Raw genomic sequence first — 24975 nt, 5'->3', positions numbered from 1 at the left:
CCCTACCGGGCAAGCCAGTGATGCTGCAGGTGTTTGCCTTTTAAAGTGGAGAATGCAAAGCACCGATGAGTCAATGGTGCCACTGACAAGTGAGTTAATATCTATCATTGAGGTGGCCAACTACTTGATGTTCATGCATTAAGAACTTACATTGTTTCGGAAATGTCTAATGCAGTCAACTGTTGGCCCTCTTCTTCTGGAAATGAAACTTATGTCAGTATTGAATATGAAGCTTCATCAATGTTTGATCTGCGGAATGTTGTGATCTCAGTACCTCTTCCAGCTCTTCGAGAAGCACCATCTGTTAGTCAGATTGATGGAGAATGGAGGTCTGTAATTTGTTGTTATTCTTCCTCTGAACGATTGTTAGGGACAACCATGACTTTTGTGTTTTGGGTTGAAGTTTGTTAAAAATGAACTGGTGTTTAGTAGAATCTGTTACACATGATAAATGTTTGCAAGCTTTGAACCACTGACCATATTTGCATGAATTAGAATGTTTGATGGAACTAAATTTGCTTTCCCACATGCTCCTCCCCTCCCAAAATCATCAATTGATGACTTACATCATTTTTACTTTTGTTTGTAGTTCTAAATCATTTTGTTTCATCTTACATTGTTGCACTCTATAATTCTTTATTAAAACTGGCTTTGCAGGTATGACTCTAGGAATTCCATTTTGGAGTGGTCTGTCCTTCTGATTGATAATTCAAATCGCAGGTATGCTAAATTTAGAACCTTTTTAAATTACCATTGTATTTTTGGTTGTGTTTTGTCTGATCTCAACAATATATTTGGCAGTGGGTCGATGGAGTTTGTTGTTCCACAAGCAGATTCGTCAGCATTCTTTCCCATTTCAGTTCGCTTTACGGCAACTGAGACTTTTAGTGACCTGAAGGTTCGTATGGATTATTTTTGGCATTCAAATTTATTAGGTGCAGTGGATGCATAGTGCAATAGACACATTTATTGACCTGAAGATGTTTGTATGGCTGGAAAGTCTTTTGCATGTCTAAATTAAAGTTATATTCATTCAACTCCTTTTACCGCCTGCCATCTGCAGTTATGAATCTTATTTGACATATTATTGCCTGAATATTGATGTAATGGGATCTTAATCAATACCATTCTTTTGCTTCCTTTTGCAGGTTACGAACATCATACCGCTTAAGGGTGGTAATATTCCCAAATATGCTCAGAGATCACAGTTGATAACAGAAAACTACCAAGTTGTGTGATTGATTTCCTCTTGACTTTGAGCTTCTATGACAGTTTTGCTTTTACAGCAGAATTTCTTTCATCAATAGGCTTTACTTCTAGTTGCAGCATCTGTTACCTACTATTCATGAATTTATACTTTCGGTTCGACATCTCAAGACATGGAGCGAAATATGATACTTGTATTTACTATTATGTCGAGTGTCTCATGTGGAAGAATGCATTTATCATCTCCCTCTTTTCTTGTGTTGAGTCTTATAATTTTCCGAAGACTTGCAAGTCAAATGCAAATCGATCATCAACTATCTAATACATGGTAGTAAACTTACTAGTTGTGTATGTAATGTGGAATCTTTGCTAAAATTATGTTTTTATTTACCATTTATATCTCTTAAAAAATACCTTTCTCAACTGGACACAATTTGAAACTTCGTGATTTTATTTATTCAAACAGGGAGTAATACAATATAAGGCTCAACAGTCAATCCTATTAGCCAAGAGGATTTTAAGGGCAAACCTGTCGTGTACTCTTTAACTTAGTCATGTTGATTCGAACACTACTACTTCTAATGAAAATTTGGACTGTGGATGGCCACATTACAATTTTTCTCAAGAAGATTTACAACTTTGTGGTTTTCGCTATAGACCACGTCCACCTTAGTAAGGAAGAGAAAGTTTGCACAGTTGACTTTTACATTCACCGAAACCACGAGTTACATCCGATACTCATCACGTATGAGATTTTTTATTTTCTCTTATCTCATTGCTCTTTTTAAAGCCTCTGTAAACTTTCCACTTTCAAGATCCCGATCTAAGTATGTTATCACTTTGCTATGATAAGAAATTTAGAATATTAAGCATATATAGATCTATGAATGTGTAATTGCAATATGAGAAAGATCCACATTAATTTTTTTTAAAGCATCCACAATGGCTGTTTTTCTATTGTGGAGAAAAAAGTTAAATGTCTATAAAGAGGATGTTTATATAAGCACCTTCTCTCTATTTTTTTTTCTTCTCACTTTTAATTAATAAATTGTATCAAAATAAAAGAAATATTAATATGTGCTCTTAGGGCACTTTTTATATATTAAAGATAGAAATTTTATATTGAAAATTATGCATTTTTCTTCTAAAAAATTATACATTTTATTTTTTCAAAATATAATTTTTATTTGTGGAATTCTTAATATATAAGGACACATGTTAGCATCACCTTTTAAAAAAATAAATGTTTTTGATACGTAGTTATATAAAGCTAATAGTAACATAAAAAAAGAGTGAACTGTGAGTTTGATTTAGTAATTTTCTTTTAGGTGATAGATTGAAGACGTGGGATACTTATTAAATACTATACTACCTTTGGTCCTTTACATAAGAAGAAATAAAAATCATTTATCAATAGAATCATTAAATGCTACTGATATTTATAGTTTATTTTAAATATAGTCATATTTCTTCGAAAATGTGAGACTCAATCATGAAAGATGTCAATTTATTTTTTTATTTCTCATAAATTCCTTTCACTATACTATCCTATTCAAATCTGAGTTCATCATGTTGTGGAACTCTAACCCAACTCCCATCGGTGAAATGTGTTGATTTTTATTGAGTATTGAATAAGAGACCAAAATTTGTGATTTTCTCTTATAACAGAGACTGCAAAAAATTTCGAAATTTTTCTCATATAGGGCACCAAAATGGGTAATATTAAAAAATTAAAAAATAAGTGATGTGTGTTTGCGAAGTCCAAATGCCCAAGTGAAAATAGAAAAACTCCATAAATTTCTCCTTTTCTCTCGTGTGGTGCTATCCACTTCTTAAGAAAGTCAGCAAAATGAAATTCTTACTTAATTTAATTTAAAGTGAAGATCCATTTTAGTCCCTTACAAAAAATACAGATGATAGATTAGTTCGTGACAAAAATAATGACCCTTTTTAGTCCATTACAAAAATAATCTGGTAAATATTAGTTCTTTTGTCAATTTATTTTTTTTAATCGATTTTTTATTCGCTTTTTGAACCGTGGCTGGATATGCATAAATCCACATGTTTTGTAAACAATAATCAGGGGACCTTTAATCCTTGCAAAATGATTTGGGGACAATATGGTACCCAAATTTTAAAAACAAATTAAAAAATTGATAAATTTTAAATATTATTCGATCTTCTTTAATGATCACTTTCTTCTTTGACAGTTAAATAATCAAATTTATTAAACTCTAAAGGACTAAATTGGTATTTTCATATGTTATGAGCGACTAAATAGATACTTTCGATTAATATCTCTCAAATAGAGAACCAAACTTTGAATATGTAACAAAACTTCAAACCTACAATTTATAGAAGTATCAATTTGATCTTTAGAGTTCAACAAACTTGATTATTTAATGATCAAAGACCAGAGTGAAAATTAAAAAAGAACAAACAATATTTCGATTTTTTACTTTTTTAGATTTTAAAATATTCTGAGGATCAAATCGTCTCCAAAAAAATAGTTACAGAGACCTAAATATCATATGATTTTTTTGTTTACAATACACACAAACAATTATAATAATAGGTTGACTGTCACATAATTCAATCATGATTTAAAAATAAAGAAAGAAATTAATTATATATATATATTTTTTTTGGTAAAAGGACTAACATATCTTGATTTATTTTTGTTAGGATTGAAAAGGATCCTTTATATTCCTTATAAAAAAGGAGAATTGATTTTGTGAGGAACCACTCTAATTTATATTAAACACTATGCATATATTGATAAAAAAACACAACAAAAGAACACTACGCATATATAGTAGTCAAGTATTAAGGGACTTGGATTCCTATGTGAGTTGTTCAGATACTTAGCCAATAGTAGTTTGCTCCCACAATTTGCTAGGAAAATAAGGTCCCAACTCCCAAACATGTTTTTCCAGCAAAGAAATATTGGGATTTCTAGTTCAATGGATGCCAAATACAAAGTGGGACAAAATACATGTTTAACTCAATTTTAATTTTCAAAATAAAAAGAATATAATAATTTGATTTGTAAATAAAAATAATAGTTCACTCTTTTATGGGTTATTAAGAGGAAAGCACTTCATAAACCAAAAAGTGTTTAAATTTATTTTATGATAAAACAAGTTTGTTTATTTATTTTGAATACAATAAAATACATAGAATTATTTAATAATTTTCTGTGGGCAACGAATTATTTTATCCTAACCTATGGTAGCTCTTTTTAATTTCTGTCTAGTTACCATTTTCAATCGAAACATATAAAAACACTTCAACAAAGAAAAGGGAAAGCTTGACAAAAGTCTACAATTAGTAAAAGCATTATGATGATGTACACTACTACCCCAATTATTATCTCAGCTAATGTACGAGCTTGATTCAAAGTAACCAGCAGCAACAAGCTTAATTACAGTCTATAACAAACAGTATCCATAAATTCCATGTACTAGTGGAATCCCATGTACAAGTCGAATATATCATTTTGTAAATCCCTTAATGTGCCCAAATAGAGACTTAGTTTCTTATAGGTCAATCAACATTTGAAACCCCCACAAGCAATAACCCATAATATTATAATTAAGATAAAGATTCCCCCTCCCACCATCAGCTTCATTTGGAGATTCTGCAGCCACATCTTCCTTCTCAGCTGTCTGCCCTGCCTCTGGAAGCTATCAGCCTAAATTTTAATGCAAAATAAATACATTCACATCAGTAGATTGCTTCAAAGATCAGACATGTTTGGATTTGGATAATTTTAAATACCTGGAACTGCAAGTTTTCTGTTTTATCCACCAGAAGTTCAATTTTCTCTCCACGATCCAAAACCTTCAAAACAGAGAATCCAAATGATGTTTAAAAGTGCTTCATATTCAAAAAACATATTTTCTGAAAATAGTAGAAAAGTTTAAATGGTTTCTTCTGATTCCCGATTTGAAACTGATATAAAAATCATATATATAGGTAATTTTATTCATTACAGGGCAACAAAGATTGCCTTGATAAGCATCTAGCATAAAAGTAGAGTATATCCCAATTTAAGTATCCAACTAGACTTAGACACTCTACAGTATCCCAATTTAAGCAAGTCTACTTAACAAGGAAGTAAGCATCCAACCCTTTGGTCTAATTGTCACAACCACCAAAGTATATAACCCAAGCAAATCTTATAAAGCCACGGCCTAAAAGGGAAATTTTCATTTAATATGGATCTGGAATCTATCTAGTCAAATATAAGAGAAGATTCTGTTATAAAAGATAAAGACAATTTCAAACATTGCTAAAGGACCAACGTCATGGCTGGTTCCTTTCCTACACAACAAAATCTGTGTCTATCTCTCTCCAACAAGTTGATCCAGTGATACGATAGGATCCAAATCCTATTCAGTGTGCCTCAAAATCAAAAGATGGGATGAATACAAACATTTCTTGTATGAATCGTGAAAATTTTACTAGCCAGAGTATAATAATATATGATTCATGTGCTAAAGTATTACTCATAGTTTTTATTACTAGAAAACCTTCCAAAAAATTTTGCTCCAATGATCCGAAGTTCCATGTCTTTTACAAATGCGTGCATAAAGGCACAACCGTCAGTCTTCATCTAGTCCTACTTGAGCAGTTCAATACACATAGTGCACTAAGGAAAAGTCATAAAATTATGATTTTTTATTATTGAACATAAGGTTAGCATAAGATGAAGGTGATTGTGTACATTTGACCTATTCATAATAGGATTTTGAGAATTAGATGTAAGAGCAATGTAGTTGAGTGGTTAGTAACATGGGTCAAATGGCTTACGGCCATTAGGTGGGGTTAGTAACATGGGTCAAATGGCTTACTGCCATCTTAATATACTAAATTGTTTATTTGCCCTGATATAAAACAAAATCATAGTAAATAGCTTGAAAATGAAAATCGGCAACAACAGAGTGAAGCAATGCCATTGCCATATCAATTGGCCTTAACGAAATCTGCTAGGCTGCAAATTGAGAAGCATGCAACCCAACACAATTGCAAATGCACGATATGAGCATGTGTGTTGGAGGAAGAGAAAGATTTGCAAACAAGATCAAACAATAAAAGAACATAGTAAAGCTAGCAAAGCTATGTGAATACAGGTAGGGGGTATTAAAACCTTGAAAATAGCCAGTATCATAGCACCACACACAAAAAAGAAGACAAGTTTATCCAATAAATTTGCAACATATAAACCATTATTTTGAAAACACGACACCTTTCTGCACAAAGCCTTACAAACCAAAGAAATATAACTGTAAACCATGATAAATATTTTAATGGACTAAGTGAGAAGTTAGAAGCTAAATACTTCACATTGTTGGGTGGATACTTCTCAATTGAATAACTGTAAACCTAACTTGGTGAATGTCAAGTGTGTCATTTTCAAAGTATAATATCCAAGTCAAACTCTCATACTGTTAATGCCTCACGAGTTCCCAGAGGAAAGAAAATATAACAATCACCAAACTATTTTTCACACTGACTAGGTGGAGTTGATTAGGTAATCATGACGTCATTGCCTACAAAAATAAATCTTCAGAAAGGCCATGCAGATCTAAATACTTTTTACAAGTCCCACCAGGAAGCAAAATTAAAATACACCAAGTTTGAAACAGTATTGCAATACTAATGTAATCATCGCTAATATATAATTTACAGGAAGAAAAAAAATAACAGTATGTCCAAAGATGAATTAGTTAGTATTTCCACCAAGTATCAGAGCTGAAAGATTGTGTCCGTGTGTGTGTCATTAGGTTTAGTGTCATATACCTTCTCAATATTATCCATCATTATCCCCTTGACCTCAGTTATTTGAGCCTTCAATTTTGACAGTTTACTCATTTCTTCGGGATGGGTCAAACAATACTGCATATGCCCCTTAAGAATTGGCCTGTGTAACAGCATAACAAAACTATAAAACAAACATCGCAAAGACAAACAGAAAACTTAAAAAGGGATCAAGCATAAACAAACCCAAATTCTCTATCAAGATTATAAGCAATGCTAAATCTATCTTCGAATAAATCGTCGTCCTCGTCATCATCAGCAAGTGGATGGTCACTTGCACTCTTAATACTAGCACCATAGCGCTGCTTAAAGTCATCCTTCACCCGTTCGAGAAATACAAAAGGAACACTCCTTCCAATTGATTCATCAGCAACAACAAGGAAAACTGCAGAGCAAAGAAAAACCTATGAGAGCTCAAAGCAGCAGATTTCGTTAAGGCCAATTGATATGAGAGCTCAAAAACCTATGAGAAAAACCTGTTCATTTTAAATTTTCGTTTTAAGGTCATACGTACATACCAAGGAAACCATTAAATTTTGCTACCTTTGATGAAATTATTTATCATTTTCATATAGTGCCCTTATCGATTTACTATAGAGAAATGATTTGTGGACATCAGATTGTGATGTCCGACACCGTATAATGTTACGGTTTTCAATTGTTTCATAATTTTCTCCTCTCTCTCTTCAGTTTGGTCCTGGGGTAGTGAACACACTCATTCTGCCTGTATTTTATACGGTGTCCCAAATCTAACGTCCAGATTATTACATGAACCCATTTATTTCTCTCTCTGAGATAATTTTGACAAAACAATAGTTTATACTACTTTGAACATTAAAAATGACATTTAAAAAGGAACCATTTTTTTTCTAACAAATGGCATATAAAAAGGAACACACAATAAAAAAACAAGCAGGAAGATTGAATAATACCGAATCCATTGTCTAAGAGGAAATTAAAGGTGTGGGCATCACATGAATAAGTGTATTTGGTGCTATTTGAAGGAAGCTTGTTCAAGCACTGAACAGCAATGGTACTGAAATTTCCAGTATATTGAGTGTGTTCTGCTAAAACAACAGTTCCTTTGGCAACAAAGCTATATATCAAACCCCTTTGACTCATCTCCAATTCGCACAATCACCACAACAACCTAACCAAGCTGTAATAAATAACAAAATTAATTAATCAGAAAGACCCACCAATTAAAGAGGCAAATTATAATAACCCTAACTAATTGAGGTTAGAAACTAAACCCTCCCCAACAAGATTGCAATAAAAGCAACGATTGTATGAAAAAGTTGCTCAAAAATCCAATTTCGTCTCCGATCCTTTAAATTTATTAGCAAAAGAAACAGCAGAAGACCTAAGTGGGTGATGTAATGAGGAAATTACGAATTTGGGTAAAATTAGGAAAGTAAAATTGAAATTGAGAAAAGAGAAGAAAGAAAAAGAACCTGAAGTGAAATTGATGTTGCGGATTTGATCGAAGAAGAAATGAGGAAGGTATTAATAATGACAGCGCTTTTAGTTTTATCAGTTTCGCTTCGTCAAGCTACGTGGTCGAGGACTTCTCTGTAACTAACATTCTAGTAAGATCAAATTTCAACAAAACCATTTTCTTACTAAAATTTATTTATTATAATAATAACTTTTTGTGGAAAAATAATCTGTGCTTGTATTTCAATTTTATGTTTTTATTTGTAATAAAATTAATCTGATATTTTCATTTAGGATATTTGAACTCTATGAGATAAATAATCCTTATTATTTGAATTATCAGCCATTTAGAATAGAATATGTAGTCTAATGATAAGAGTTAGACCAAAAAACTTTTAAAAAAAGTTTATGATTTGATCTTTAACGTTAATAACTCTTCTCGTCTCTAACTAATTATCAACCACCAATATTTATTTATAATAAAAATAAACACAATCGATTTTATATGAAATTGTATAAATTAATAATATCTCTTAGGAAAAAAATTAAGACTCTCTGGGCAATTCAAAAAACTTATAAAAAAAATTAATAAAGTATAAATTTATATAGTAGTGTAATTATTGATCTGACAAAGGGAAATTAATAAACTATTTTTATAACCAATATTAAACGGAGATTCCATAGGAATCAAATTTCGTAAGTAGTTTAGTTGATAAATTAAAATACATTAATGTTTTATTTGGATATTTAGATAGGAGATAAAAGATTTAGAATAAATTAAAAATGAAATAGAAGAAAAGAAGAACTTTATAAGACGAAAATTTTAAAATGTTTGTTTTCTCGTAATACAAAATATTCATATTACACGAGAAATAAAAAATTGTATTAAAGAAGGACTTTGGAAGGTTTAAACTAATTATTCAAAATCATATCTATATTATTATAATACTCTAAATATTAATAATCATAAGCATTCTTATATTATTTTCTACAAACAACTCTTTTAATGTAGAAAATTTATCTCTATTTTCTTATTTTCAACCCCTTCAAAGTTCTCTCTTCTCTTCCAAATTCTCAAAACAAAGACTAAAGAATCTTACAAAGGAAATGAAGTCTCAAATTCAAACATGAAAAACTAACATAACCACGTTATCTTACCAGTATTTGCATATAAAAATAGAGTCTATATTTTAGTTCTCTAACCACTTGATTCAAACTAAAGTGATAGAGTGATCTTTGGATATTCGACCACCACGCACTCTACCACTAATCGATTGAAATGAGATTTTATATTTACCTCTTTTAAAAAAATAAAAATAAAAATTATTATAAATTAAAGTGATAGTAATGATGATTTTATAATTTACTTTGAAAAATTTGTACTTTGTTCCTTAAAATTATAAAGTTAAATTTCCTTTTTTTTTTATTGGATTAAGATTAACGGTGTAATGGTTATTAAAAAAAATAAAGATTATTCCATGGCAATATTATTCTAAATTCTTTTTAAACAAGCAATATTACTCTTGATATCTATTAACTTAATTTAAAATTTGGCTTTAAATTACTATAGACTTTAAAAATTAAACTAAGGGGTCTCCAAGAACTAGATTTTGAATACCTTTACAAAATAATAGTAGTAGTAATAAGTTTTTTTTTTTAAATGAAGGGGCTCAAAGCTTAAAGAACAAGCAAACAAAGATCCAAAAAAGAAGAACAAAAGCCCCAAGGGAAAGTGAGAGAACCTTAGAAGCTGCAATCAAATATCCTAAAATCCAAATCAAGGGAAAGATCTAAACTTGTCATGGTATCAACAACCACTTGTATACCCTAACTACTTCCAATAAACACACAAAAATTATCACTAATACAAATAATCACAAGACTCTTTCCACACACTGTTATTTTTACATTATAATAATAACCATGATTACAACAAACTTATTCAAAACACCTCACTTTTTCCACATTTTTTTAATTAAAAAAAAAAACTAAATTCATAATACTACTAATACACTAGTTCATTACATGACAAATCAACTTATTTAGCTTCTTAATTAACTGATACAAGACATGATTTTTTTCAACTCTCAAAACTTGTTCCTATACCAATAAACACCCTTTTGAGAAGTTCCTTCATCTTGTTCCACATAGAGACACTCTGTAGCTTCTCTCCACAATGCCTTATAAAAAGGCGTATCATCAAATTGGTAATACTCACCCAATATAGGCTTCATTGCATTAGTTGCTTCCATTGCATGGTAATGTGGCATTGTAGAGAAAATATGATGAGCCACATGTGTATCAGTTATATGATGAAACACTTTGTTCAAAATCCCATAGTCTCTATCCACAGTTGCCAAAGCACCTCTTAACCAATCCCATTCCTTTGAATCATAATGAGGCAAAGAAAAATGAGTATGTTGCAAATAAGTTATTGTTACAAGAAAACCATTCACAATAAGCAATGGCACACCATAAACACATATCAACCAAACAAGCCCTTTCAAAGTTGCAATCAAGTAGAGAAAATAAGTAGCAGCAAAAACAGCAGCAATAGAAAGAAAAATCAGAAGTCTTTCTCTTTTAGAATAAATAGGAGCATAAGGGTGAAAGTGGCTTGCAAAGTGGTTATAGTGTCTACCAGAAACGTTGAAAGCTAAATATAAAGGCCATCCTAATGTGAGTATGATTAAAAGAGTAAAAGCTCTTCCCAATGGATTGTTTAAGTGCTTAAAATACCAACCAACATTTGATTTTTGTTTTGGGACAAAAACTTCATCACTTTCAAGTGATGCTGTGTTGGAGTGGTGGCGGCGGTGGCTGATTTTCCATGAGAAATAAGGGACTAGAAGTGAAGTGTGAAGTGTGAAACCAACAAGATCATCAAGCCATTGATAGTTACTAAATGCATGGTGACCACATTCATGAGCAATCACCCAAACACCAGTGAGAATGCAACCTTGAAGGATCCAATAGATAGGCCAAAGAAGGATTGAAAAAGGGTGTGGAAGAAAGTGGAAGTAAGTGGTGGAAATGTAGAGAAGGAAAGATATTGAAAGGTCATGAAGAACATAGGAGAATGAAATGAGGATGGAACGTTTAAAGCAATGTGGTGGAATTGATTTCTTCAATTGGCTAATAGTGAATGGAGGCTTAGTGTGTGGAACTCTTGAGAGAGGCTTTTGATGCTTGTGTTTAAGGGCAGTGGCATGGCCTCCAGCTCCCATTGTTTCTTTAAAAGTTTAGATATAGGACCTGTATATGTGAAAGTATATAAAGGAGTTGTGTTAAGTTGAGACTAGGAATAGGAATGTGTAAATATAATATACAACATAATTACTAGAACTACGTTGATTTTGAGACACAGTTAAGTACAGAATGAATGGCAGTGGTGACAAATGATAGTGAGTAAAATAAGAACCTCAACAAAAAGTAGTTTGGTTCTAAGATGACAAAAATTAAATTTGAATGAATTGATTCTAGTTGAAAATGTGTTGAAGGTAAAATAATTTATGTTCAGATACATTTATATAAAAGTGGGTTGGATAATAGCAAATTTAAGACTAAAAAGCAATTTTTAGAGCAAAAATTTCAAATTCTAACTTCAAGCTAGATCTAACAGGAGAGTCATAACAAAATATACTCAAGAATAATCAAATATGTCGAAATCATTTTATACCTCGAAAATCAATTTTGCCCCATTCGAAAAGTGGAATCAATGGCAACACCGAGTTATTTATCAATAAAGGTTTTCTAAATTTTTTCGTATTACAAGCATTGTATAGGTACTTGAGAACAAACATTAGTTTTGGAGAGATGTATATTCACATTTCTATACCCTCCTTCGAGCAGAAGCCCTTGCATGTTTATGAAATTACTGGTGAACGATGGACTAAGCCCATACGTAGACCGCTGTCAACTAATACACAGCCCAACAAAATCATCGTCCCTGATACCACTTATTAGAGATGGACGATGAAAGTGAAGGGAAGAGAAACCCTTATCAACCGACAAAAAACGAGAAACTACAAAAAAAAAAAATAAACTGACAACACATCCTTACTCAAAATCTTAACACAATAATTACATGGATCTTGCACTTAATTTACTAAAACACATTGTTAACCAATGTTAGAACTTCCTTATTCCACACATCCAATTTTACAAAAGTGAGATAGAAATGCATAATCCAATAAGAGTTTCCTAATATACTAGTTTCTAAAGACACTATAGTTCAAATATCCTGCAGCACAGACTAACTTTAACATATACCATACTCAGTATTTTAATAAATACTTAATTAAGGATTTATTAAAAATAAAATAAAATCAAACTTGTTTCAAATAAGTTATAAGATATTTGTATAAGGTATCCTGGAGATCTTATAAAAATAAGTTGAAAAATAGTTTATAAACATGTCATAAGTTTTTTTAAACAATCTTGCAAGTGTTTATGTGAGTAAATAAGTTCAAATAAGTCAATACAAACAGAGAATATAGAATCTTCGGTGATGTTAACTCCTCTTGGAAGTTTGAAAGGCTACAGGAACATTGTCAATAAGAAACAAACAAGGAACACAGTGCAACAAGGTTAATCACTAGAGTTTCAAGGTGCAATTTTGAAAAAGGTTGCAGTGTCACAAACTCTCATGCACAGGTCACTAATTTCACTAAATAGCTGTAAGGGAATGAATGATTTGAGGTCCACTGGTTTAGTATACGTGTGTGAATCTAATATACATAAACAAATATATGTTTGTAAGGTTAACATGCAAACCAAACAAATGACAAGAAAAACACAAGGCAGTGAAGAGGGACAGTGTGATTGTGATTTCTGACAGACCAATTTGCACAAACTGCCATTAAAACCAATGTGCTCTCTGTTGCATACATGATCGTATGATACAGTGGCCACACACATCAATTCATACAGAAATATTTCCTCGAAATTTTTTCTTTTTAATAAAAATAAATACTAAATGAAATGGCAATAAATTTCTAGTATGAATATAATTAATAACAATAAAGAATAAATATGCAGCCCCTTTGTAATTTATATTGGTTTCAAACAGAGTATAGAAGAATAAGTACTAGAAAAAATGATGTATAGAAAAATAATATGATACCAGGATAGCAGTTACTGTCAGTGTGAAGCACACACACTACACTAGGCACTGCCACATAACATGCAATCAAAGCAGATGTGGTGCTTTTAACTGTATCCACTTTTCACTTTTCAGATATCTTAAATTCCTTGGAAAACTAAAATTCCAGTCTTAATTAAGAAGGCACAAAGGTGAAAATAACAAGAGAAAATAATGACAAAAAGCAAAGAATCCTTAAGATTTCGCTCCATTACATTTACAAGAAAAAGAAACAACACAAAGGACGTTATTCACGAGAATGGAACAAATTAATTTGAATCAGGAATCTTCAGATATTCCAGAGAATAATTGAAATGAAAAACATAAATGAAAACTTTCCGACATGTGAATGGTCTAAATGGTAAGAGATTCATGTATTTTTAACTAGTTTCCATTTTTTACTCTTACATATAAAATAAAATAAATAAATAAAACTCAATTAAGAGAATTTACTTCTATACCTAATATATAAACGAGAACAAGATACTTTGTACCTATGATGACAAATGATCAATTAATTTTTTTTTTTAAATTAGGTGATTGGATCGTGAAAGCTTAACAGTACTGACAGACATCAAGTATACCATACCATTATAGAGTATGACTCAACTTTTTCCTAACTGGACCAACTCTCAGTTGGCCAAAACGACCGGTTACTTAATGGCATGAAATTACATGGAAATAATCCAGCATGTTGTAAGAAAACAATTACTCATCCCTTGCTTCAGATTTAAGAATAACCCCAAAAACAATGACAATTGAATGGTTATTGTTTTGTTATTAGAGTCCATGTACATTGATTTGTCGAAGTACACAAGTGATCCCCATTAATTTATCATGCACTTCTTTATCTAGTTAGTAATTAACAATACTGATCATCATTCATGATTCACTACCGGGAGAAATTAAAATTCCAGATATCAATTATGAACATGAAACATCTCAAGGGAGACAGAATAAAAATTCCAATTTTAAACAAGACTGACATCAAACGGTTCAACAATGCTGCAGCTTTCCCAAGCTACTGAATTGATTAATACAAGTATGTTGACCAATTTCTTCATAATCAAATGAATTTGAAGACTGTAAAGAGCTAAGAAAACAAATTTGCACCATTGTATTCCTTCTTTTACTGTCAAAGCTATGCAAGCATATTAGAAAATGTCTGGAAAAATGACTAGCTAGGTTACTTAGCTCCAACGATGGATGGGGCTGCACTTCTTGTCTGTTTCACATATGAAACATATTCACCATAGTGCATAGTAAATAAGGTACTTTGGTATCTGGTTAGGTGTATTCCCTTCCTGAGTGACTCCGTGATTGTACTATTGCAGCCTGCTTTACGTATCAAAGAATCAATAGCTTCTATTTGAGTCCAACCTGAAATCCAAGCAAACAAGGATAAGCACGGGATACACATTGTTCTCTCATCCATTTTTCACCACAAATAATTAGGTAAGGGGACCTAAGAAATAAGGAACGAGAAAGATCATACAAATTATTAAAACTGAGAGTAACATTCTTAATATCTTAATTGGTAAATTTTTTTTTTAAAAAAAGAATTCTTGTTTTCTGTAATAAGTGGCAGGTTCTCTAATCAAAGTAAATTACATTCCCAGCTTGTGCACACTCGAACTGTTTCCATAATTCTAATGTTTGTTTCCCAAATTCCATTTTCCTATAGCATATACTCTACCATTTACTCTACTTCTTACATGAGACTTTCCCAAAGCTCAAGAAAGTGTTCTTCATGGATGGCAATACTACACCTGTTTTCGAGGACTCAAAACAGAGGTCCTCGTTTCAAGGGAAACAACTTGTTGGCAATGAGGTGGAGATGAAAAGACAGTGGGTATGTAAGCAACAGTTGGAATACTAAATCAAGGAAAATAGATTTTGATACTAGGGAGACTATTTTCTTCTTCGGCTACTTTGCTTTTGAGGCATGAGTTGAAAGGAGGGCTGGAAAAGTTCTGAAGATTATAAAGGTGATAAATCCGATTGGTTGTTCCCTAATTTCACTTTGTTTGGCTGTGAGCATCAAACCTCAACAAACATCAGTGTTGATTCAAAAAAGGTTTCTGCTTCGAATTGTAATTCACCCTTCGGTTATAAAGATGCTAGCAACAAAAGTACCCTTGAAGGATAGCATAGGGACGTATAATATCAAGCATAGCATTTTCCAATCAGATGAAACAGGATTTCCATATCAAGATCATTGGATGATTAGCCCAAATCTGACTACTGATAGAAGCATCCAAGTGGAAGATGAAAGGGGGACAAAGTATAACAAGGAGGTTTTACCTAAGAGGTTAGGAAGAGTGAGAGGGTATCTGGGAAAGCAACTTGTGTCAGTTATGGGCAGAGAACTTTGTTCTCTGTAGGAGCTTGGTTCTGTGGGCATTAGGATACTCATCCTTATGCAATTATCTTTTACTTTCAGAAATAAATATAATTTTGTTTTTCCATTAATGATCTAATTTCTCTGTTAATTGCTATTGTGTGAATTGGGTTCATGTCATAGGTCAACTTCAAAAATTGTCGCAAAATTTGGCAAGTTTAAGGAGTCAAAGTGCTGAATTTCAAATCTCATGCAGGTTTTCTGAAACTGCCTCTAGGCGCTTCCTTGCATTTTAGCTTAAATGAACTTATAACTAGGAAGAGATTGAATAACTATGCGACAAAACTGAAGGAGACTTGATTTTTACATTATAATAAGGCAGCTACTTCTGTATGGAACAATTGGTTTGGGATTTTTGGACAGTATTAGCTCTGGACTCCTACTTTGGAACAGTTGTGTAGATGAACTCTGCATTTTATGTAATCAAGGGTGTGCCACTAGGCAAAAAATATCATATAATTGTTAATGCTTCCAGTCGAGAGGACATGGGAATGCAAGTAAGGACGAATTGCTAGATTAATTTTAGGCTTAATTGCAGTTTTGGTCCCCCTATTTTAGCTGAATCGCAAAAGTAGTCCCCTCATTTTGTTTCTCCTCAGTTTTGGTCCCCCAAACACAATTTAGGTCCAAAACTTGATGAAGTTTCAGTTTTTTTGCGTTTATTTAAATCACATCATGCCTCAAGATCTCGTGGTGCAACAATTGTACTTGAAATCTATGATCATTAATGGTGTGTGCGACTTAAAAAAATGAAACTTCATCAAGTTTTAGACTAAAATTCAATTTAGGGGACCAAAACTGGAGAGAAACAAAATGGGTGAACTACTTTTGTGATTCAACTAAAATAGAGAGACCAAAATTGCAATTAAGCCTTAATTTTAAGAAGTGACCCCAACTGTTAGGTGTAGTGTCATTAGCCAAAAGTACACAAAAATTGCCCTCTGATTCTCAACTTGCTATGCGATAGGATTGCATCAGTGGTTTCTTATTGAAGTTATGCTAATTTGATGCTTTCAAAGGTGTTACCATCTAAAGATATGAATATAGATTGTGTGGCTGCTCTGAATTTATGATTTTTCTAGTTCTCTGCTATATTATTTATTTTTCAGTTCTGAATTGCGTCTTATCCTCTTTTCACATGTACTTTACCTCTTTTTTCCTAATGAAATCTCTGTTGAAATTAAAACAAAATACCGATGGCAACTTTGTGTGCATTGCAATCTAGTTACTAACTTCACTTTCCAAATGTTAAACAATGCTTAATGGGTGAACATAAGTTACCTTCCTGGGCAGCCACTTCAGGCAGGTATGTGGCACTTCGCCTGGTGTTATAGTCAGGATCAGAAAATTCAATAATTATACCATGTTTTCCTACCTGCAAGAAAGAAACTAGCAGAATCTAAATGTGCGAAAGACAATTCAATGTAAAGGATCTAAAAAAAGCATAGCAAAAGCCATCAAAACCAAGAGCCTTCTCCCTGTCCGCTTTCTAAATTACAGACCTCACCACCTCCATCTCGGAGCTCCTAGTAAAAAATTCTCAAAAGCAATATACAAATCAAATCCTCCCAAACAGGCTCAGAAAAATAACCCAAAAGTCAGTGGTGACTTGTGTTATCTGATTAGATATTAGATTTAGCCTAACCTTCCACATCCAACTTTTAAGTTAATTTATGTTCCAGAGGGTCAGCTTTTTTACTACAAGGCAACATTTTCATCTAGATTAAATTTAAAAGACGTTTGAGTCATCCTAGGGTTAGCATGAAATGTAAACTTCAATTATAAGTATTAGGGTGGGTGAAGGAATCACACGATACTTTCATTCTACTTGTTTTCTAACATGTGAGTTAGATTAAAGAGATGAATAATGAAAACAAGTGATAAGTTGTAAAAATTTACAGAACTGTATACAACTTAGTGCTAAAAAATCTTCTTAAAACATGATACAGCAAAATTTATCTTTTCAACATCAAGCATTGTGAATAAGAACAACAGCCTCCAAATCTAATAGGCTAAGAACATCTTACCATAAGTTTAGATTGTTTTCACATACAAGATGATAAAATAAGCTATGATGTTTATTTAAACGGGGTCAGCTACATGGATTACGGATAAATGATACCATAATGTCCAAAATTTCAAATGTAAGTTATGTCTTTGTTGAAGTTGTGAGATTTTAGAGAAAATGAGGAGAGAAAATAATAAGGGTTTGAATATTATTGATAATAGCTTAATGCTGACTTGATTACAAAAGACTCAATACTAATCTCTATTTATAGAGAAACATAGACTCAATCCTAAATCAGGAATAAATCATAATAATAATTAGAGATATTCTAAGATATCTCTATGATTATAAATTGATCCTAGGGAATAATTCAAGATATTCTAATATAATATAATAGATATTATAAGATATTTTCTAATATTCTAACACTCCCCCTCAAGCTAATGTTTTATAAAATATTACAAGAAAACAATGTTTTGCTCTACAAAATAATTAAAAAGATGGAGAGGCAACTCAGGGATGCATGTGAAGTCGGAGAGAATTGCTATAAATATAGCCTAGCCAGATAGTCTGATTGATCATCAGCCTGAGAGAAATTCATGGCAGGCAATTGAACAAAGCAAGCTCCGTTCTTCTAAAAAACTGCATTTAGAAGCTTCAAACCAATAATAATGGAGACTTAATATTTAAACTTGAATCTGCTTCAAGGAGAGAGGCGTGCTTCAAAGAGAGAAAAGCAAGGCCAGTGCATCTGGGACAAATTGCCAAGATAAAGTAAGTCGTGAAAATAAAAGACACCGTTAGAATAACCACCAACGGAAGAAGTCATCACTAATATAATTCATATGTGGAAAAAGGGACACCACCAGAATGATTGTCGGTAGGAATATAAGCCACTATTGTAATCTATTAATAATAACTAAATTGCATGATAAACACCGAAAAAGAAGCAGCGCGACTCTAACGAAACGAAGTCGTGATCGATCAACGGAATAAGAAAATGCGTCCAAAACAAGAGAGATAACGGCTTTTTGAACAATGACACATATTTTCGTTGATCAAAATTGGAGAGTTGGGGCAGATTTGGAACCATCGAAGAGAAATAATTGTGCACCAAGAAGAATCCCATCAATTGAATTGCAAATCTTCCAAACCTGTCAGTTAAAAGCCCACTCATAAGGGTTGCAACAGCTGCCAGGGTAAAGGCTGGAGAGTTTCCTCCACCAAAAATATAATCCCACAGTCCACTTCCAACGGACACCACAATCTATGGGACCACTATTCCCAGAATCAGGACACCCATTCAATGCCTCCACAGCATTAGCAGCATTTTCTGGATTTTTGAAATTGACAAAATCAAAACACTTTGATCTACCATTTGCATCTCTCATCAAAACAACACTAGTAATGGTGCCATATTCTCCAAATACCTTTGTCAACTCATCCACTCAGATAGGTTTTTTCACATAAACATTATTAAATTGAACAAAACCATAACCATTAGACTGACCAGAACCATTTAACTTATCAGTTGCATTCTGAGCAGATTCCTCAATGTCAAATTGAACAGCATAGTGCTTCAAGTCTCGAAGCTCAGAGAAAAGTTCCCTTATATCTTCATTGGTTACTCCACGGTCCAAGTTGGAAACATACAACTTTGTGTCGGTTTCTACTCCTTGAATTCCTACAGCTCTAAGGCTATCCTCAAACAAATCATTCTGCATAGCAAATCCAGGATCAATAACATAGACTTTACCACCAATTGTCAAGGAAGTTCCTTCTATGTTCGTTGATACCACAATTTTCCTTCCAGCGTGGCCTCCCGATTTTACTGGAGGTGGAGCTAGCTCAAAAATCTTCTGCTGCATAGCTGGGGGAAGAGTAGAATACAATGGTACTGTTTTTACAGGGCCCACCTGATCCCCCAAATTTGCAACTTCTTTAGATATTTTGCGACACGCATCTTCTATCTCTTCCTCTCCAGTGAGAAAAACAAGTATGTCTCCAGGAGGTTCACACATGTGAATCTGCACCACTGTCCTTAATAGCAGCCTCCAAGTAAACCTTTTTTGGTTCCTGAGTATAAAAGATTTCCACAGGATGTAGCCTTCCAGGAACTTTCATATGCGGGGCTCCAAAAAAATAGCCCTGAAACTTTTCAGCTTCAAGTGTTGCACTCATAACAACCAACTTCAAGTCAGGTCTGTTTTTAAGAACTTCCTTTAGAAGGCCAAATAGCACATCAGTAGCCAAAGTCCTTTCATGTGCCTCATCAAGAATAATTACTTTGTATCGTTCCAAAAGTGGATCTGTCATTGCTTCTCTCAAAAGCATACCATCTGTTAGATACTTCAAAACAGTCCTTGCACTACTACAATCTTCAAATCTGATGCTATAACCAACCTCTTCACCAATACTCACATCCATCTCTTCGGCCACACGGAGAGAAACAGACATTGCAGCCACTCTACGAGGCTGAGTGCATGCAATCATCATCTTCTTGCGTTTATCAGCTGTCTCTAAGTCAATAGCTTCCAAAACAGACTGAGGGATCTGTGTGGTTTTTCCACTACCAGTCTCACCAACAAGAATCGAAGTCTGGTTATCCCTCAAAACCTGCAAGAAATCCTCTTTTTGGTGCCAAACAGGTAGGGTTTTTCTCTTCTCCAAAATTTCATAGTATCTTTGAGAGTAAGCTTTACCGTTCCATCGGTTTATAAGGCTGTTACCAATTTAAACGCCGTTAGTTTTCACCATCTTAGCTGCAGAGTCGTCCACGACCTCGCATAAACTCATTTTCCTCTTCCTCTCCGTACCCATCCAAACCCCAATTATCTTCAATTATTAGGCACCGTTTCAGCGATATACGAATATATCTTTCCACAAATTCCACAATAATAATATATTGGGAACTGTGAGTGAAACGAAACCCCTAGAAAATACACAGGCCTGGCCAACGTTAGTTAGGGATAAATATTAGGGTTTTAGGGTTTCGGCCAGAGAGCTTATGTGTTTAAATAGACTAAGGATAAACCCGCCGGTGATCGGAATGGATAAGGGATACGGTGGAGAAACTTAATGTTTTTTTAGATGAAAAGTATCGAGATGGACAGTACCAACACGATGCGACGAACAGTACCACGCGATGCACAATGCTGCGACTGATCTGCTGAAAAATAAACGAAAAGCTACAAAGAAGGGGTAAACCGGAATTAGGATTAGAAAAGAGAAACTATGATTATATTCCCTAGTTGTTGGGAACTCGGCAGCGGAATAGAGGCAGGATCGTTCAAGGAGGATCGAAATAGGCTCTGATACCATGTTGAAGTTGTGAGATTTTAGAGAAAATGAAGAGAGAAAATAATAAGGGTTTGAATATTATTGATAATAGCTTAATGCTGACTTGATTACAAAAGACTCAATACTAATCTCTATTTATAAAAAAACATAGACTCAATCCTAAATCAGGAATAAATCATAATAATAATGAGAGATATTCTAAGATATCTCTATGATTATAAATTGATCCTAGAGAATAATTCAAGATACTCTAATATAATATAATAGATATTATAAGATATTTTCTAATATTCTAACAGTCTTAAGTAGAGACAAGGACAAAATAGATTTATGTTAAAATTGAAAAAGGACAAATTGGTCTTTGGGGGGTCCATATCAGGGTTAGACCCATTGTGGATCTATTGTAGTTGACCTTACTTTCATTTGTAAGAGCCTGATTCCACAACTGGAGACCTCCTGGTCATGTGACAATTCCAACTACTGCACAAGGCAAACCATGTGATCTCCAGGTGTTGAAAAAGAATAATTGGGAGAGTGGGAGTCCCTAGAAGGCTAGAACATGAAGAAAATGGAATTGCTTTTGTGTTTGCTACAATTTTAAATGCTTGGCCACCATTGCAGTCCTTTTCCCCATCCTCTAAAATAATAAAAGATAAAAGTGAAAATAACTGACCCCATTGCTAAATCAAATAGGGAAGTAGTAGACTACTACATAGGTGAAATAACATTTCTACAAACATTTTCTATCGAAACATCAGAGCAAATAAATTAGTACATACCTCCCAATCAAGGTAATCATTAGCAGTTTCATAGTCAGTAAGAATAGAGACTGTACACTCCAAAGAAGGAAGCTCTTTAGCCTGTATCGGTGGAAACCTGCGGTCCCTGAGAGCGCTGCAACATAAGGAAAAGATGGACAAGTGAGAAATATACAGCTTTGAGGCCACTCAAATGTAGAGTATAGAAAGCTGACAGTTAAATTACACTTGCCTGGAAATTTTTCCAAGAGCAAAGGGAACATGATATCTCACTACTACAATGAACATTTATTCTCAAAATGCCATTGTAATTAAGCTAAAAAATTATATGCATGTATTATTTAGAACTGGAATAGTCTTCTATCCTTGGTAAATTATATGTAATCTCGCAGTTAGAACCATGTTCATTAAGTTCACTACAAGAAGGTGCCTTTCTAATGAACCGTCTTTTTACTAACACATCAACAAACCTAGTCAGTGCATAATCTCTGAAGCCATTGATCAAGCCACGTGCTTGTAGAGAACCAATGCATCCGCGAAGACGAGGCTCTCCACCATTTACCACTTTCTTCCAAGTAACAAACAATGGGCTGAAACAAAACAAAATCAACTCAAACGAAAATGTTTTAGTGCTCAAATATAAATTATGACTTGTTTAGAGGACAAATATTTTTGTTCTTAAAAACAATAATGGAAGTCTTAAAACCTTTAAACAACCAAAGTATATAATAATGCTCATTCCAAGAATAGAATGGCATATTACAATAAAACATAAATGACAAACATTTATCAAAGGGAAGACACAAAGAGAACAACACAGACACATGTTTGGGGAATGCAGAGTTGACTAACCAAACAGCTGAAATAAAAGTTCTCAATAAGTAGATCAAGGCTGCAAATTTTATAATTTATATAATTCAAAAACTATTTAATTTCCAAAAACTTTATACTTGATTGTATCAAAAAATATAATATGATCCGATTGTTGCATTTGTTAAATTTATATTCTATAAAAAAGGTATTCTTCGTGTAAATATGTCAACAGATCTAACACATACACATCAAGTTTACATGCATAGATGACCATCTAAACATCTTATAAGTTAATAATTATTAAAAAACTGAACTGCAACATTTTCTTTTTGTTATTTGATTTGATGTCAGTATAATCCATAAGTAATTAGTTCACGGTACAACACGTCATATGTAAGACTGGTTTGTTTTTACAAATATCACATGTAAGACTGATGTGTCACAATAACTTATATTTGCCATGCAAATGTGAAACCCAAGTGACCAAATCCTCTGACTCTATAAAAACTAATAGCTAAGGAAGTATCTGTCAGAACTGCAAGACTAACTGACTAAGTACAGTGCAGATAGATTATTCTTACATGTTTTTGGTAAATTACTCAAATTTTCCAAAAACTAGATCCTGTCTAATCAGTTGGTAAGCAAAAAATGTTCAAACAAATCCCTTATCAAACTTTTGTTATGATCAATTGGATTATGGTTCAGATCACAATCCAATTTCACTTAGTTGTATACAATCTAGTAGTCATAAAGCAAAGCTCTCAAACTTTCAGGCTACATAGATTTCTCATCCTAAATATGAACCTTTGGTGAATTAGGCTTGAAACCATGATCAAGGTGATGCTCTCTCTAAGTTGCAGATTGTCCATGATACTTCCATTAGTTTTAATAAAAAACATTTGGGAACATATTTAAAAATAAGACAAAATCAGAAGCTGAAATTCAGGGTGTTCATATACAAATTTATTTCTGTCAATCTTCAATTTGGTTGATTTTGAGAAGCATCTTCAATATGAATGCATCAAATTCTTATCTAGGATAAATGCCGTAGCATCAAAAGTCTAGATATAATTGGGTTAAATATTGAAACATGAATATTGCATGCTTCCATATCCAATCTGTCATTAGAAGAATATATACTTCAATTTTGATAAACCAAACAAAGATTTTGGGGTTTTTCAACTAGTACTCACCACCGACAGAGATTTTACGGTTTTTCAACTACTTTCGTCATAACTTATTCCACTCCATACATAAATATGCAGAATTCAAATAAAGTTAAATTCATTAAATTCACTCACAAACACAAAGGGGGAAATTAAAAGAACTTTCATCAACATCGCATAAATTTAAAAAATATATCACATCAAAAAATAAGACATATTAACCCTTGAATTAATACAATTAAAAGGAACATGCAATTAGTTAATATCTAGAGAGAGAGAGAGAGGGATTACTGTTGACCATCCTCGAAGGAAGGAGGAAGAACTTCTTCGCCAGTGTAGTGAGCAACGAGAGTGTCAAAACAGTAAACAACCATTTCCTTGGTCGCCGTCACCATTTTTTAGTTTTCAATATTTTCTTGATTGTTATTTTTTTTCTTCTAATTGGTTTATGAATTACTAAGAAGAGATTTCAAGAGTCTCGTGGAATCGAATTTCTGAATCGGATGTTGTTTGGATATAGTAGTACACAATAATGATGCAAGAGAGTTTGGAAGTCAGAACCCTAAATAGTTAGAATCAGATTTCTACTTTTCCACTACTCGCTCTATTCGGTGCTGGTTCGTTCCATTTCCTTTCAAGCAACGTGCTCTTTACGCAGGTTACTAATTTATTTTCTCAATAAAACTTAAACCACTTTTAATATTATGCTTTGATGCAATTTTAATCTTCTATTTTTACATATTCATAAAATTCAACGTTTATTTAAAAATTTGATAGTTTTAATTATCATTCTTATTTTTTAATTAAAAGATTATAATGTGAATAATTTAGATAATATTGTATATATTATAATGATAGATGATAATTAATATTAATAAAATGATAATAAATTTTTTAAAAAATTTAACTTTTAATTTCAT

General features: G+C 32.8%; 4 protein-coding genes and 1 pseudogene across 5 annotated transcripts in view; 1 reads left to right on the top strand and 4 right to left on the bottom strand.

Moving 5' to 3' along the window:
• Positions 1–1599, top strand: part of LOC101514354 (coatomer subunit delta-1-like) — a 6436-nt gene extending 4837 nt beyond the window's left edge. Inside the window, exons 9-13 of the mRNA XM_073367613.1 lie at positions 5–89; positions 176–329; positions 658–720; positions 802–898; positions 1149–1599. Of these exons, the coding sequence (XP_073223714.1) occupies positions 5–89; positions 176–329; positions 658–720; positions 802–898; positions 1149–1238 (489 nt within the window). The 3' untranslated portion in view covers positions 1239–1599. The remainder of the gene's footprint in view (positions 1–4; positions 90–175; positions 330–657; positions 721–801; positions 899–1148) is intronic.
• Positions 1600–4503: 2904 nt separating this feature from the next.
• LOC101514023 (vesicle-associated membrane protein 727) lies at positions 4504–8625 on the bottom strand. Its single transcript, XM_004497084.4, has 6 exons — positions 8484–8625; positions 7962–8188; positions 7216–7414; positions 7012–7132; positions 4987–5049; positions 4504–4900 (listed from the first exon to the last, which is right to left on the bottom strand). The coding sequence occupies exons 2-6, from the start codon at positions 8149–8151 to the stop codon at positions 4757–4759; spliced, it is 717 nt and encodes a 238-aa protein (XP_004497141.1). The 5' UTR covers positions 8152–8188; positions 8484–8625; the 3' UTR covers positions 4504–4756.
• A 1666-nt stretch (positions 8626–10291) lies between these two features.
• On the bottom strand, positions 10292–14367 carry LOC101513688 (omega-6 fatty acid desaturase, endoplasmic reticulum isozyme 1-like). 2 transcript variants are annotated; one of them, XM_004497083.4, is made up of 2 exons: positions 12146–14367; positions 10292–11721 (listed from the first exon to the last, which is right to left on the bottom strand). In XM_004497083.4, exon 2 carries the CDS (start codon positions 11691–11693, stop codon positions 10554–10556), a length of 1140 nt encoding a protein of 379 aa, XP_004497140.1. In that variant the 5' UTR covers positions 11694–11721; positions 12146–14367; the 3' UTR covers positions 10292–10553. The 2 variants fall into 2 exon arrangements, with proteins under 2 accessions (XP_004497140.1, XP_073223520.1); XM_073367419.1 differs by having other exon boundaries at positions 13592–14367.
• Positions 14368–14510: 143 nt separating this feature from the next.
• Positions 14511–24718, bottom strand: LOC101513156 (uncharacterized protein At2g38710). The gene is made up of 5 exons (XM_004497081.4): positions 24347–24718; positions 22547–22666; positions 22098–22212; positions 17292–17385; positions 14511–14989 (listed from the first exon to the last, which is right to left on the bottom strand). The coding sequence occupies exons 1-5, from the start codon at positions 24448–24450 to the stop codon at positions 14796–14798; spliced, it is 627 nt and encodes a 208-aa protein (XP_004497138.1). The 5' UTR covers positions 24451–24718; the 3' UTR covers positions 14511–14795.
• LOC101512828 (probable pre-mRNA-splicing factor ATP-dependent RNA helicase DEAH2) lies at positions 17392–22091 on the bottom strand (annotated as a pseudogene).
• Positions 24719–24975: the final 257 nt, after the last annotated feature.

Source organism: Cicer arietinum, chromosome 4 (assembly GCF_000331145.2).
Source record: "Cicer arietinum cultivar CDC Frontier isolate Library 1 chromosome 4, Cicar.CDCFrontier_v2.0, whole genome shotgun sequence".
Taxonomy (NCBI): Eukaryota; Viridiplantae; Streptophyta; class Magnoliopsida; order Fabales; family Fabaceae; genus Cicer; species Cicer arietinum.
The sequence above is the reverse complement of the archived record's forward strand: the minus strand, read 5'-3'. Positions and strand labels throughout refer to the sequence as shown.

Bases quoted from the DNA above. Each gene is read 5' to 3' on its own strand.
- LOC101513156 (XM_004497081.4), bottom strand. From the start codon at position 24,450: ATGGTGACGGCGACCAAGGAAATGGTTGTTTACTGTTTTGACACTCTC. The intron at 22,667-24,346 runs GTAATCCCTCTC...GTTTTGTTTCAG, and splicing joins TCCTTCGAGGATGGTCAACA to CCCATTGTTTGTTACTTGGA. The intron at 14,990-17,291 runs GTAACTTATGTT...CTTGGATTTCAG, and splicing joins TGAAGTGGCTGCCCAGGAAG to GTTGGACTCAAATAGAAGCT.
- LOC101513688 (XM_004497083.4), bottom strand. From the start codon at position 11,693: ATGGGAGCTGGAGGCCATGCCACTGCCCTTAAACACAAGCATCAAAAG.
- LOC101514023 (XM_004497084.4), bottom strand. From the start codon at position 8,151: ATGAGTCAAAGGGGTTTGATATATAGCTTTGTTGCCAAAGGAACTGTT. The intron at 7,415-7,961 runs GTATTATTCAAT...TTTGCTCTGCAG, and splicing joins CCTCTTAGACAATGGATTCG to TTTTCCTTGTTGTTGCTGAT. The intron at 4,901-4,986 runs GTATTTAAAATT...ATTAAAATTTAG, and splicing joins CAGAAAACTTGCAGTTCCAG to GCTGATAGCTTCCAGAGGCA.